We start from the raw sequence: 15,981 nt of genomic DNA, 5'->3' as shown, positions 1-15,981 counted from the left end.
CGCGAATTTAACCACTTGGCCACGGAGCCGGCCCCTAGATTGGTTTTTTAAAATTATTTTTTATTCAGGGAAGACTGGAGTCAGAGGGATTCTAGTAGCTTAGTTTAAAGATCTTCACTTTGGGCATCCAGAGCAGCTCTGGGGACGTTAACTCGTCTACTTCAAAGACACGTCTGGTTATACACCGCACACCCCTCCCGTGTGCTCCTCTGTGCCCTGGAGACTCACCGCACATTTCGGGGAAAGGCACCGAGGAATTCTGCAGTCAGACGCGTTTCTCTATATTTAACCGTGCATTTCCCAAATTTATTTTCTCATGGAACCCTCTTTCATGGAATACCCATTAGGTTGGGGGGCTACCCAGTTCCAATGTTCTGTGGAACTCAATTTGGAAAATGCTGGTCTAGAGATTCAGCACCCTCAGGTAGTTCTGCTTGCTGATGATCTGCAGAGAAGCCCTTCCTGGTATGATAGCCCACCTTTTCTCCCTCACAACACAGGCCAGTCATGAGACTTGGCTTCTGTCACAGTCTTTGCTGCAGACTGTGGCCTTTGGTGCACAGACTTCCTTATGTGTGAATGGAATGGTCTTAATACTGAAGTAATAGTATCCCACTGCCCCAAGCTTTCTTTGTTTTTGCTGTTGTTTTCCGTTGGTTTGTTTCTCTTTCCTGGTATAATGTATTTTATCTCCAACTCTTGTAAGTTGCCAAGACCAGGTAATGTTAGTGTTGGGGCTGGTAGTCCTTCTCAGAGCGTTTTCACCTGAGATAAAGGAGCTATCTGAAAAATAAGATGGAGACCTATTTCAGGGAACCAGAAGAGGCGCTTTGGAGCTAACCACGGGAAAAGACATCTAGTCTCCCTGTTAAGGGGACTTTTGAGGAATATAAGTGACCCCTAAACTTTGGTTCTCATTCAAGAGAATTGTCTTAGTCTGTTTCAGTTGTAAGGACCAGCAAGTCTCATTACACTTCACAAGTTGGAGGTGTATTATAACAATCAATTAAGGATGAGCTTAAGAACAGGAAAGTCTAGAACAGGAAGAACTGGGCCTTTTAGGAACTGGGACCATATATATATTTTTAATTTTAATTTTAATTTTAATTTTTTGAGTAAGATTAGCCTTGAGCTAACATCTACCACCAATCCTCCTCTTTTTCCTGAGGAAGATTGGCCCTGACCTAACATTCGTGCTGATCTTCCTCCATTTTTTTATATGTGGGATGCTTGCCACAGCATGGCTTGATAAGTGGTGCGTAGGTCTGCACCTGGGATCCAAACTGGCGAACCCCAGGCCACCAAAGCAGAGTGTGTGAACTTAACCACTGCGCCACCAGGCCGGCCCCTGGAACCATTTTGAAAGCAGTTCTTTTGGACCTCAGTAGTTGGAATTTGTGGACATGACAGTTCTGCCATTAATATGATTTCTCAGTCTGTTTTTGTTTGTGCCTTTCCCTGAATATACAATTTACTGTATATCTTTTCTGTTCTTCATACTTTCTGCTTATTCTAACTATAGCTTGTTTTTTTCCCCCCAACTTTTAAAAATTGGAGTATAACATACATACAGAAATCTGCACAAATTATACATGTACAGGTTGGTGCAGTTTCATAAAGTGAACATGTCCTTGTAACCTGCTCCCAGATCAAGAAACAGCATTACCAGTATCCAAGAAGTCCTCTTTTGTCCTTTCCAGTCACCCCACCGCCCAAGGGTAACCACTGTTCTAACTTCTAACACCACAAATTTATTTGTTTTAATAGCTTTATTGAGGTACAATTTACTTACTGTAAAGTTCACGCATTTAAAATATACAGTTAAATGATTTCAGGTATTTTTACTGAGTTGTGCAGCCATCTTCATAAGCTGTTAAAACATTTTCGTCATCCCCAAAAGAAACCTGTACCATTAACAGTCATTCCCCATTTCACCCACACCTCACCAACCCTAGACAACCACTAATCTACGTTCTGTGTCTATGGATTTGCCTATTTTGGATGTTTCATATAAATGGTCTTTTGTGCCTGGCTCCTTTTACTTAGCATAATGTTTTCAAGGTTCATCATGTTGTAGCATGTGTCAGAATGTCATTCCTTTCTGTGGCTGAATAATATTCCATTGTATGGATATATCCTATTTTATTTATCCATTCATTAGCTGATGGACATTTGGGTTGTTTCCACCTTTCGCTATTATAAATAATGCTTCTGTGAACATTTGCCTACAGATTTTTTTGTTTGGACATATGTTTTTATTTGTCTTGGGTATACACCTAGGAGTGGAATTGCTGGGTAATAAGTTAATTCTGTTTAACATACTGAAAAGCTGCCAAACTGTTCTCCACAGTGGCTGCACCACTTTACATTTCTGCCAGCGATGTATGAGGGTTCCAGTTTCTCCATATCCTCACTAACACTTGTTGTTATCTATCTTTTTGATTCTAGTCATTCTAGTAGGTGTTAAGTGGTATCTTATATTTTTGTTATTTTTAATTTTCTTGCAAATTGTTTTTATTTCATAGATTGCAATTTGCTTTAAGATGAAATTTATATAAAAATAAATGCTTAGTTTTTAATTTAGTAATCTATTTTCCTTAAAAGACCCATGAGGAAAATATCCCTCACTCCTTAAATTGTTTTTAGTTAATTACTTTAAAAAAATAAATAATACAGAGAGTGCTGTCAGCATCAGCATCATGGTGGAGTGAACTCTTCCCTCAGACTCTTACCCCAAGATACAATGAGAAGAACATTCATAAACCAACAGTGGACATTCACACAACACAATAGACATCTGAGAGATCCACACAGCCGTACGTCTGAAAGTGGAGGTGCTGGACCCCCTGGGAGGAAGTGGAAGGAGGTAAGGGGATCTCCTCTCCCTCCCTAGAAGTAGTCTAGGATGTGGGACTGCACACAGCTCTGAGAAAAGAGGGGAGAGGAGCAGCTCTCCGTGAAAATGCCTTCACTCTCCAAGTTCCCTCACAGCCCATGAAGAAGCTCCATACAGAGGAAGATAAGCTGTTGCAGGGGTGTCTTCATCAACCCAGCACCCCAGGAGGGCAGATAGTGAGGGCAGAGCAAGAACACCCCCAGGAACCCACACTCTAAAGAAATTGTCCATCCTCCCTCTCTCTCCCAGCCTGATGCTCCAGCTCGGCCAGTCGCCCAGAGCACCTGCACATACCTTAGAAAAGCAGCAGCTGCAAGTTGGCAATCGCAGATGAGCCCTGTCAGGATAGATTCCAAAGGACAGGCACAGACGCCAGGGATCACAGCAGGCTCAGAATACACAGCTCCTGACCCTCCCCAGTGGCAGCAGGTGGAATCTTCGACCAGATACTATCACTATGCAAGGGCACAAATCCACCCCATCAAATAGTATGAAGAAATATGTTAATACTCCAGACCAGAAGGAAACGACAAGCACTGAGAAATCAATCCTGAAGGCACAGAAATTTACAATCTAAATGACAAAGAATTCAAAATAGCTATCAGAAAAAAACCTCAATGAGTTACAAGAAAATTCAGATAGACAGTTTCATGAAATCAGGAAGAAAATGAATGAACAGAGGCAATTCTTCACAAGAGATTGAAATTACAAAGAAAAGCCAATCAGAAATGTTGGAGATGAAAAACATGATGAATGAGATAAAGAAAAATCTGGAGTCCTTGAATAACAGTGCTGATATAATGGAGGACATAATTAGCAATATGGAGGACAGAAATATCTAAAAGCTTCAGGTGGGAGAGAGAGAACTAAGACTAAAAAGAAAAAAAGAAATTCTCCGAGAAATATCTGATTCAATTAGGCAATGCACCATAAGGATTATAGATAGTCCAGAGGGAGAATGGGGCAGAAAGCTTGTTCAAAGAAATAATAGCTGAGAACTTCCCAAACCTGGGGAAGGAGCTGGAAATACAAGTAAAAGAAGCTAATAGAATTCTTAATTATGTCTATGTAAAAAGACATTCTCCAAGGCATATAGTAGTAAAACTGGCAGAAGTCAATGACAAAGAAAAAATATTAAGGGCAGCAAGGCAAAAGAAAATAACTTAGAAAGGAACCCCTATCAGGCTTTCATCAGATTTCTCAGCAGAAACCTTTTAGGCTAGGAGAGAGTGGAATGATATAGTCAAAATTCTTAAAGACAAAAACTTTCAGCCAAGAACACTCTGTCAGGCAAAAATATCCTTCAGATATGATGGAGAAATAAAGACTTTCCACCTAAACAAAAGCTGAGGGAGTTCATCACCACAAGACCCCCCTGCCTCCTACAAGAAATGATCAAGAAGGCCTTCATAGGGGCCAGCCTGGTGGCATCGTGGTTAAATTCACATGCTCTGCTTCAGTGCCCCAGGGTTTGTGGGTTTGGATCCTGGGCACAGACCTACACACCGCTCATCAAGCCACGCTGTGGCAGCATCTCACATACAAAAAATAGAGGAAGATTGGCACAGCTGTTAGCTCAGGGCCAATCTTCCTCCTCCAATAAAATAAAACAAAAAAGAAGGCCCTCATACCTGGAAAAAAAAAAAAGAGGGTTTACAGAGTCCTGAGCAAGGAGATAAATAGGCAGACAAAATCAGAAAATTGCAGCTCTCTATCAGAACAGGTTTGCAAACACTTAATTGTAACATTAAAGATAAAGGGCAGGCATACATCAAAAATAAGTGTAATCTCGTCATTTTAAGTGTAAACTCACAAGATGGAATAATTTGTGACAACAATAACTTAGAAGGAGAAGAGGAAAGTGATAGAATCATCGCTTAGACTGAGGAAATAAGAGGCTATCAGAAAATGGACTATCTCATCTATGAGATTTTTTATACAAACCTCATGGTAACCACTAAACAAATAATCAGAGACACAAATGATAAATAAGGAGAAAACTGAGAAAAACATGATAGACAACTACCAAACTGAATTGGCAGTCCAAAATACATGGGATGAGAAACAGGGGAATACAGAACAACCAGAAAACAAGTGATAGAATGGCAACAGTAGGCCCTGATACATCAGTAATCATTCTGAATGTAAATGGATTGAATTCTCCAATCCAGAGACATAGAATGGCGAGATGGATTAAAAAACAAGACCCAACAACTTGGTGCTCCAGGAAACACATCTGAGCTCTAAAGACAAACACAGGCTCAGAGTGAAGACTTGGAAGATGATACTCCAAGCTAATGGCAAACAAAAGAAAGCAGGTGTTGTCATACTTATATCAGACAAAGTAGACTTCAGGATAAAACAGGCAATGAGAGACAAAGAGGGGCAGTAGATAATGATAAAAGGGACACTCCACCAAAAGGACATAACACTTATAAATATTTATGCAACCAACACAGGAGCATCTAAGTACATAAAGCAACTATTAACAGACCTAAAAGATATTCACAACACCACAATAATGGTAGGGGACCTTAACACACCACTTACATCAGTGGATCATCCAGACAGAAAGTCAACAAGGAAACCATGGAATTAAATGAAAAACTAGACCAGATGGACTTAATAGATATATATAGAACATTCTATCCAAAAACATCAGAATACACATTCTTCTCAAGTGCATATGGGACATTCTCAAGGACAGACCATATTGAAACAAGGCAAGCCTCAATAAGTTTAAGAGGATTGAAATCATCTCAAGCATCTTATGGAACCATACCGCTATGAAACTAGAAATCAACTACAAGAAAAAAAGCTGGGAAAGTGACAAATATGTGGAGACTAAACAGCACACTACTGAACAACCAATGGATCATTAAAGAAATTAAAGGAGAAGTCAAAAAATATCTGGAGACAAGTGAAAATGAAAATAGACCATACCAACTCATATGGGATGCAGCATAAGCAGTCCTAAGAGGGAAATTCATAGCAATACAGGCCTACCTTAGTAAACAAGAAAAATCTCAAATAAGCAATCTTAAATTACACCTGACAGAATTAGAAAAAGAAGAACAAACAAAGCCCAAAATCAGCATAAGGAGAGAAATAATAAAAATTAGAGCAGAAATAAATGAAATTGAAACATCAACAACAACAAAAAAACAGTAGAAAGGATCTGTGAAACTAAGAGCTAGTTCTTTGAGAAGATAAAGTTGACAAACCCTTAGCCAGACTCACTAAGAAAAAAAGAGAGAAGGCTCAAATAAATAAAATTAGAAATGAAAGAGGAAGGGCTGGCCCCGTGGCTGAGTGGTTATGTTTGCGTGCTCTGCTTCAGTGGCCAAGGATTTCACTGGTTTGGATCCTGGGTGCATACATGGCACTGCTCATCAGGCCATGCTGAGGCGGCATCCCATGTGCCACAAGTAGAAGGACCCACAACTAGAATATACAACTATGTACTGGGGGATTTGGGGAGAAAAAGCAGAAAAAAAAAAAGATTGGTAACAGTTGTTAGCTCAGGTGCCAATCTTTAAAAAAAAAAGAAAAAGAGAAATGAAAGAAGAGAAATCACAACGGATACCACAGAAGTACAAAGGATTATCAGAGAATACTATGAAAAACTATATGCTGACAAATTGGACAATCAAGAAAAAATGGATGAATTCTTAGACTCGTACAACCTCCCAAAATTGAATCAAGAAGAAATAGAGAATCTGAATAGACCGATCACAAGTAAAGAGATTGAAACAGTAATTAAAGACGTCTCCAAAAATAAAGTCCAGCACCAGATGGCTTCTCTGGAGAATTCTACCAAACATTCAAAGAAAATTTAATACCTATCCTTCTCAACCTATTCCAAAAAGTTGAAGAAGATGAAACACTTCCTAATACATTTTACAAGGCCAATATCACTCTGACCCCAAAGCCAGACAAGGACAACACAAAGAAGGAAAATTACAGGCCAATATTGCTGATGAACATAGATGCAAAAATCCTCAACAAAATATCGGCAAACCAAATACAGCATTACATTAAAAGGATCATATACCATGATCAAGTGACATGTATACCAGGGTCTCCCGCAGGGGTGGTTCAACATCTGCAAATCAGTCAGTGTGATACACCACATTAACAAAATGATGAATAAAAACCACATGATCATCTCAATAGATGCAGAGAAAGCATTTGACAAGATCCAACATCCATTTATTTTTATTTATTTATTTTTAAGATTTTATTTTTTCCTTTTTCTCCCCAAAGCCCCCTGGTACATAGTTGTATATTCTTCGTTGTGGGTCCTTCTAGTTGTGGCATGTGAGACGCTGCCTCAGCGTGGTCTGATGAGCAGTGCCATGTCCGCGCCCAGGATTCGAACCAACGAAACACTGGGCCGCCTGCAGCGGAGCGCGCGAACTTAACCACTCAGCCACGGGGCCAGCCCCAGATCCAACATCCATTTATGATAAAAAAAAACTCTCAATAAAATGGGTATAGAAGGAAATTGCCTCAACGTAATAAAGGCTGTATATGACAAACCCACAGCCAACATCATACTCAACAGGGAAAAACTGAAAGCCTTCCCTCTGAGAACAGGGACAAGACAAAGGTGTCCACTCTCACCACTCTTTTTTTTTTTTTCAAGGAAGATCGACCCTGAGCCAACTGCTGCCAATCCTCCTCTTTTTGCTGAGGAAGACTGGCTCTGAGCTAACATCCATGCCCATCCTTCTCTGCTTTACATGTGGATACCTAACACAGCATGACGTGCCAAGCGGTGCCATGTCCATACCTGGGATCCGAACCGGGCAACCCCGGGCCACCAAAGCTGAATGTGTGCACTTAACCGCTGTGCCACCAGGCTGGTCCACCCGTATTGTCACCACTGTTATTCAACATAGTACTGGAGGTTTTGGCCAGAGCAATTAGGCAAGAAAAAAGAAATAAAAGGTATCCAAATTGGCAAGAAAGAAGTGAAACTCTCGCTGTTTGCAGATGACATAATTTTATTAATAGAAAGCCCTAAAGAATCCATTGGAAAACTATTAGAAATAATCAACAACTACAGCAAAGTTGCCAAGTATGAAATCAACTTACAAAAATCAGTTGCATTTCTATACTCTAATAATGAACTAACAGAAAGAGAACTCAAGAATACAAAACCATTTACAATCACAAGAAAAAGAATAAAATATCTGGGAATAAATTTAACCAAGGAGGTGAAAGACCTATACAATGAAACTATAAGATATTATTGAAAGAAATGATGATGACCTAAGGAAATGGAAAGATATTCCATGCACATGGATTGGAAGAATAAATGTAGTTAAAATGTCCATACTACCTAAGGCAATCTACAGATTCAGTGTAATCCCAATCAGAATCCCAGTGCCATTCTTCATGGAAATAGAACAAAGAATCCTAAAATTCATATGGGGCGACCAAAGACCCCGAATAGCTAAAGCAATCCTGAAAACAAAAGAAGAAAGCTGGAGGCATCACAATCCCTGACTTCAAATTATACTGCAAAGCTGTAGTAATCAAACAGCATAGTACTGGTACAAAAACAGACACACATATCAATGGAACAGAGTTGAAAGCCCAGAAATAAAACCACACATCTACAGACAGCTAATCTTCGACATAGGAGTTAAGAACATACAAGGGAGAAAGGAAAGTCTCTTCAACAAACGGTATTGGAAAAACTAGACAGCCACATGTGAAAGAATGAAAGTAGACCATTATCTTACACCATACACAAAAATTAACTCAAATGGATTAACGACTTAAAGGTAAGACGTGAAACCATAAAACTCCCAGAAGAAAATATACGAAGTATATTTTTGACGTTGATCGTAGCAGCATATTTTCAAGTACCATGTCTGACAAGGCAAGAGAAACAATAGAAAAAATAAACAGATGGGACTATATCAAACTAGAAAGCTTCTGCACAGCAAAGGAAACCATCAAGACAAAAAGACAACCTAACAATTGGGAGAAGATATTTGCAATCCATGTATCTGATAAGGAGTTAATATACAAAGCACTCATACATCTCAACAACAAAAAACCTAACAACCCAATTGAAAAATGGGCAAAAGATCTGAACAGACATTTCTTCACAGAAGATACACAGATGGCCAACAGGCACATGAAAAGATGTTCAACATCATTCGCTATCAGGGAAATGCAAATCAAAACTACAATGAGATATCACCTCACTCCCGTTAGAGTGGCTATAATTAACAAGACAGGAAACAGTAAGTGTTGGAGAGGATGTAGAGAGAAGGGAGCCCTCATACACTGCTGGTGGGAGTGCAAACTGGCACAGCCACTATGGAAAACAGTATGGAGATTCCTCAAAAAATTAAGAATAGATCTACCATATGATCCACCTGTTCTGCTGGTTTTTTTCCCAAAGAAAATGAAAACACGAATGCATAAAGATATGTACACCCCTATGTTCATCACAGCATTATTCACAATAGCCAAGAATTAGAAGCAACCTAGGTACCCATCAAGGGAGGAATGGATAAAGAAGATGTGGTATATATACACAATGGAATACTACTCAGCCATAAGAAACGATGAAATCTGACCATTAATGACAACATGGATGGACTTTGAGGGTATTATGCTAAGTGAAATAAGTCAGAGGGAGAAAGTCAGATTCTGCATGATCTCACTCATAAATAGAAGATAAAAACAATGACAAACAAACGCATAGAAACAGATTGGATTGATGGTTACCAGAAGGGAATGGGGGAGGAGGGAGGGCAAAAGGGGTGATTAGGCTCGTGTGTGAGGTGATGGATGGTAAGTAGTCTTTAGGTGGTGAACATGATGTAATCTACATAGAAATCAAAATATATAATGATCGATGTATACCTGAAATTCATATAGTGTTATAAACCAATGTTACCACAATGAAAAAAAAATTCAGTGAAACTTGCGCACCCCTATGTTCACTGCAGCATTATTCACCATAGCCAAGACATGGAAGCAACCCAAGTGCCCATCAGCTGATGAATGGATAAAGAAGATGTGGTGTATATATACAGTGGAATACTACTCAGCCATAAAAAAGACAAAATCCTCTTATTTGCTACAACATGGATGAACCTTGAGGGTATTGTGTTAAGCGAAATAAACCAGACAAAGACAAATACCATATGATTTTACTCACATGTGGGAGATAAACAAACACATGGACAAAGCAAACGGTTTAGTGTTTACCAGAGGGGAAGGGGGTTGTGGGGTGGGTATAAGGGGTAAAGGGACACATTTATATGGTCACTGAAAAATAATAATATGTAACTGAAATTTCACAATGTTATAAACTATTATGACCTCAATGAAATAAATAATATATATATACACAAAGCGTAACACAAAAAAAAGCACAGATGGAATATAGTAAAAAGTGAGTCTCCCTTCTATCCTGTCCCTCAGCCATCTAGATCTCCTCTCCTAAAGTCACCACTGTTGGCACTTTCTTGTGTTTCTTCTACTTCCTTCTTTGTATATATGAGCTAAAATGTGTGAATGTGTGTGTTAGTTTTCATTACTGCTGTAATACAATTGTCGCAAACTCAGTGACATAAAAGAACACAAATTTATTATCTTAGTTTGGAGGTCAGACGTCCAAAGTGAGTCTCACTGGGCTAAAGTTTAGTTGCTGTCAGGGCCGCATTCCTTCTGGACAGTCTAGGGGAGAATTTGTTTCTGTGCCTTTTCCAGCTTCTAGAGGCCGCCTGCATTTCTTGACTTGTAGCCTCTTCTTCCATCTTGAAAGCCAGCAGTGTCATCTTCAGTCTCCCTCTGACTCTTGTCTTCTCTGCTTCCCTCTGCCACTTACAAGGACCCTGTGACTGCATTGGCCCCATCTGATAAGTCCAGGATCGTCTCCTTATTTTAAGGTCGGCTTATTAGTAGGCTTAGAAATTCCCTCTGCAGCCTAAACATGTTCACAGGTTCCAGGGGTTAGGACATGGACGTTGTTGGGGACACACATTATTCTGTCTGACACCATGTGTGTACTTTTTTTTCTACAAATGTTATTTGCGTAGTTTACACACTGTTCTTTAATTTGTCTTTTTCATTTAATAATATATCTTGAAAAGTTATTCCCTGTCAGAATATTGATCTCCCTTATTCTTTTTTATCTGCTATATTATGTTCCTTTGTATGGCTTTTTCATCATTTATTTAACCATTTCTTAGAGTATTTCTTATGCTAGAATTTTAAATTTTTATGTAGTCGAATATATCTATCTTTTCTGAGTGACTTCTTACACTGTTATGCTTAGGAAGTCTTTCTCCTTTAATTAAAAAATTAATGTTTTGCTTAGATTAAAAAAAAATCAGTTACGTTAAATGTTAGTTTCCTAGGGCTGCCGCAGCCAATTACCACAAATTTGGTGGCATAATACGGCAGAAGTATGTTCTCTCACAGTTCTGGAGGCTGGAAGCCTGAAATCAAGGCGTCGGCGGGGCTGTGCTTCCTCTCAAGGCTGGAGGGGAAGCTCCCTCTTGCCTCTTGCAGCTTCTAGAGGCCCAGGCGTCCTTGACGCATGGCTGCATCCCTCCAGTCTCTGCCTGTCTTCACACAGCCTCCTCTTCTCTATCTGTGTCTGTCTGTGGTAAAAACATATGACATGAGCTCCACCCTGTTTTTAAAATTTTAAGTGTACATTATATATATGTAAATATGTTAAATGTAAAAATTTATATAATTTTATGTTAAATGTAAATATATTAAATATATTAAATATATAAATATTAATATATAAATGTACAGTATTGTTAACTGTATATGCATTGTTTTACAGTAGATTTCTAGAACTCTTTCATCTTGTATGACTGAAACGCTGTACCTGTTGAATAACAACTCCCCATTTCCCCTTCTCTCCAGCCTCTAGCTGCCACTGTTCTCCTTTCTCTGTGTGTCTCTTATAAGGACACTTGTCATTGGCTTTAGGGCCCACCGGGGTAGTCGAGGATGTTCTCATTTCACGATCCTTAATTATACTTGCAAAGACCTTATTTCCAAACAAGGTCACATTCACAGGTTCTAGGGGTTAGGATGAGGACATAGCTTTTTGGGAGCCACCATTCATTCCACTGCATGTTCTCAGTGCTTTTTATCTTCCTTCCCAGAAATCATCTTTGGAAATTAATTTTTGTGAGAAGTTTTAACAATTATTTCTTTCTTTCATTGTCTTCAGGAGTTGTTGCGCATCTACATTATGCACGGCAGTTATAGGTTCCTGTTTCCTTCTGTGGCAATGACTAGAGTATGGTAGTGGTATATGGTGTTTGGAATGGTGATAGCGTGGTTAAATGCTGTTTGGGGGGAAAAGTGTTTTTTCCAATTTCTACAAATATGTAATTCAAATAGGATTTTCTCATTTTGCATGCCTGAAGTTAAGATCCTTGAAAATGTATGCTGAAATTGACTATTTTGAGTAAGATTGAAAAGTGGCATTAAAATCTATATTACCTATATGTGAATATTTATGGGTGAGGATAATACCATACCACATACCCTGTCTTAGTAAAGCTGGTTAATATGTGTATTAACACTATAATGAACTGTTGGGAGAGGCAGTTTGCTGTGGGCCCTGAGTTTCCCTGTGTGTTCCTGCTGAGTATGCCAGATTCAAGGCTTTATCCATCTTGTTGGCTGCTTCTTCAAAAAGCGCTAGGCCATTGGCCCTGGGTTCTGCTCTTGCAGAGCAATCCATTGCATGTGCTGGTGTCATCTGGGTCCACCCTGTGACCCTCACGGGACTTTGGGGCAAGGGGAACAAAGGCATACATGCAGATGTCATACACCTTGCTGTGCCATGAGTAATAAAGTTCTTTATCTTTGACCCAAGAGGCTGTCTTCTGCCAGTGTCCGTGAAACAGTAGCAGGCTAATTTAGTAACTTACAAGTAGGATAAAATCTCAAATATAAATATATGGGGAAACATTGTGTGTAAATTGAATTTTGGTAACTAAAGTTCCTGAATGTTTATTGAATAGCTGATTTTTAATGTGCAGTCTTACAAATATAAATTCTCAAAAGTCTATTGTTCTATTTGTTTTATAGATTATGATATTTATATTATCAGGTATAGTAGTGAGGGTAATGCTTACTAGGTGCTGTAATGTATAAACCCCCACATCTCAGGGGCTTTACACAAGAAAAGTATTTTTCTTGTTCATGTAAAGTCCTATGTGAGCGTTCCTGGTTGGGAATCTTTCAGGGTGGCTTTTTCACCATCTTTGTCTCATGGTTCCCAAGGTCTAGGGAGTCATTTCTGTTCTGGCTATTCTTAAGGAGGGTATGAATATGGAGGATCACACATAGGAGGTTTTGTTGTTGTTTTTTTTTTGCTGGGAAAGATTCACCCTGAGCTAACATCTATTGCCAATTTTCCTATTTTTTTTCCCTCCCCAAAGCCCCAATAGGTGGTTGTGTATCCTAGTTATATGTCATTCTAGTTCTTCTGTGTGAGCCGCAGCCACAGCATGGCAACTGACAGATGGGTGGTGTGGTTCCGTGCCCGGGAAGCAAACCCTGGCTGCCGAAGCAGTGAGAGCACTGAACTTTAACCACTAGGCCATCAGGGCTAGCTCTTGTTTTTGCTTCTTTTATTTTAACTTCTGATTATAGAAAATTTCAAGCATACCAGAAGTAGAGAAAATAATATAGTGAACCCTCATGCATCCATCACCTAGTTTCAACAGTGATAAATGTTTTGCTGTTTTTCCCCCACCACTTTTTTTTTCTGGAGTCTTTACCTTTTATTATTGCTTTTTAATAAAATAATACTCTCATTATGGAAAATATTTAACTTAGAAAAAGAGACACCTGTAACCTTACCCCTCAGAGAAAGCCACTAACTGGGTGTGTGGTATTGTCTTTAATGACATTATTTTTGAGGATCTATCCATCTGTGTCTTTCTTTTAAATATATTCAATATATCCCATTATATGAATAAACCATACTTAATTTATCCAGTTCCCTGTTGGGGGGCATTTAGGTTATTAGTTTTTCTCTATTAAATAATGTTGTACTAGCATTCTCATATCATATATACTTGAGCAAGTATTTTTTACAGGATAATTTCTAGGATTGGAATTGCTGGGTCAAGGTGAATGTATGTCTTAAAGACTTAGTAGGTGTAGTGTCAAAGTGCCCTCCACAATGACTATACCAATTTATACTTTCAGCAGTAGTGAATGAGAATTATAGGAGTATTTTAAAATAAATCCCAAACATTGTATCATTTCATCTGGAAATACTTCAGTATTTCTTGCTCATAGATAAGGACTTTTTTCATTTTTAAACTTATCGTTTCTGGGGCTGGCCCCATGGCAGAGTGGTTAAGTTTATGTGCTCCACTTCAGCGGCCTGGAGTTCACCAGTTTGGATCCTGGGTGTGGACCTATGCACTGCTCACCAAGCCATGCTGTGGCAGCATCCCACATAGAAGAAATAGAATGACCTGCAACTAGGATATACACCTATGTCCTGGGGCTTTGGGGAGGAAAAAAAAAAGAGGAAGATTGGCAACAGACGTTAGCTCAGGGCCAATCTTCCTCACCAAAAAGCATACCTTAAAAAAAATAATAAATAAACTTATCATTTCTAAAAAGCATTGTCACTTCTAGAAAAAAATAGTGCCTTTTTAACTATTTAGCTTTTTAGCTTAATACCTGCCTTCCTGTAATCTTTGTGCCAGGCTGAGCCATTCATTTAACTCAGAAGTCTCACAGACTGCTTTCTGTAGAGATTTTGTTAGTCTGGTTCTCCTCTTATTTGGGCTGCAGAAGCTTTTCCAACCCAGTGAGACTTTTGCTTTCTAGACTTTTCTCATTCCTTCCATTTCTGCTTGAAAAGTAGCAGTTCTCTCCTGAGCTCAGTTTTGTCTTGAAATATCTTGCTAAGGCAGTCAGTAGTCGTCAGCACTCTCCGTTATTCTGACTCTTCCAACCCCCTTCCCCAGGCCAGCAGGCTCAGCAGACACTTGGTCTGTGAAAGGCAGCAGTTACTGCAGGCAGCCTTTTATGGTTGGCCATCTGTTGTCAGGATACACCAGGCTCTCCAGCCTGCTCTCTGCCGCCTGACTGCACTTTTTAGGTTTTTGTTACCCACAGCACCCCGCTTCAAGATACTCGTGTCTGTATCTGTCATGGTTTGGTCAGGAAAACAGAAACTACTCTAGGTATTTCGAGCAGGAAGGGATTTAACATAGTGAATTAGAGGCTTATGAAACCATTGTCTGTGCTGGGGTCCTGGTGGTGGCAGCAAAGGCAAGGAAAGCTGCTGTTAGCCTTCAGGTAACCAGGAAATGCAAGAACTGCAGGCGACTGCTGTAGATCAGCTGGGCCCTCTGTAGGACCACAGAGGGTGATTTTCAGGAGGAAGTTCTGAGGCTGCTGGCACATCAGATCTGTCGGTGTGACCTGGGGCCAAAGCCCATACTAGGGCTGCTCCTGCTAGAGCAATCCCAGCTGGCCTCCGTTGCTCTTCTGCTTTCCAAATCTCGTAGGGTAGCTGAGCCTCTCATCCCGGCCAAGATTCTGGTCATGCGGTTCTCTGCTTTATGAAGATGAGCATAGACTGGGAGGAAATGATGCTCGTTGCCAACACACAACCCCACTTCTCTTAAAATGAGGGGAGCATTGAACCTTAGAAAGAAAAGAGAAACACTTCTCAATATATTGCTGTTGGATTATCTTACAGATAAAAATGTTTGCTGTCTGGAAATGAGTACAAAATATATACATAAATAAAATTTTATTTTTATAATTGTTTTTGTTTATAGACTATAAAGCAGTTGGCAAAATAGGAGAGGGAACGTTTTCTGAAGTTATGAAGATGCAGAGCCTGAGAGATGGAAACTACTATGCGTGTAAACAAATGAAACAGCACTTTGAAAGGTAGGCACTCAGAGACGTGTTTAAGAGTAAATAAAGTACAGGTTTAAATCAATAAGGGCAACTTAACCTTAGTGGGAAAATTGTATTCATGTAATAATATGTGCGATTTTTTTGGGCAGTGAGGATTATGGGCCAATTTTATGTTT

General features: G+C 39.4%; 1 protein-coding gene across 5 annotated transcripts in view; it reads left to right on the top strand.

Annotated features, from left to right (window-relative positions):
* The window catches only part of MOK (MOK protein kinase), a 64,989-nt gene that overhangs the window by 12,360 nt on the left and 36,648 nt on the right, over positions 1–15,981 (top strand). For all 5 annotated transcript variants that reach the window (XM_046646928.1, XM_046646929.1, XM_046646932.1 and 2 more), the window contains exon 2: positions 15,721–15,835. In XM_046646928.1, the coding sequence (XP_046502884.1) occupies positions 15,721–15,835 (115 nt within the window). The remainder of the gene's footprint in view (positions 1–15,720; positions 15,836–15,981) is intronic.

The sequence above is a fragment of the Equus quagga genome, chromosome 20 (assembly GCF_021613505.1).
Source record: "Equus quagga isolate Etosha38 chromosome 20, UCLA_HA_Equagga_1.0, whole genome shotgun sequence".
Taxonomy (NCBI): domain Eukaryota; kingdom Metazoa; phylum Chordata; class Mammalia; order Perissodactyla; family Equidae; genus Equus; species Equus quagga.
Note: the sequence above shows the minus strand (reverse complement) of the source record. Positions and strands in the feature narration are given on the sequence as shown.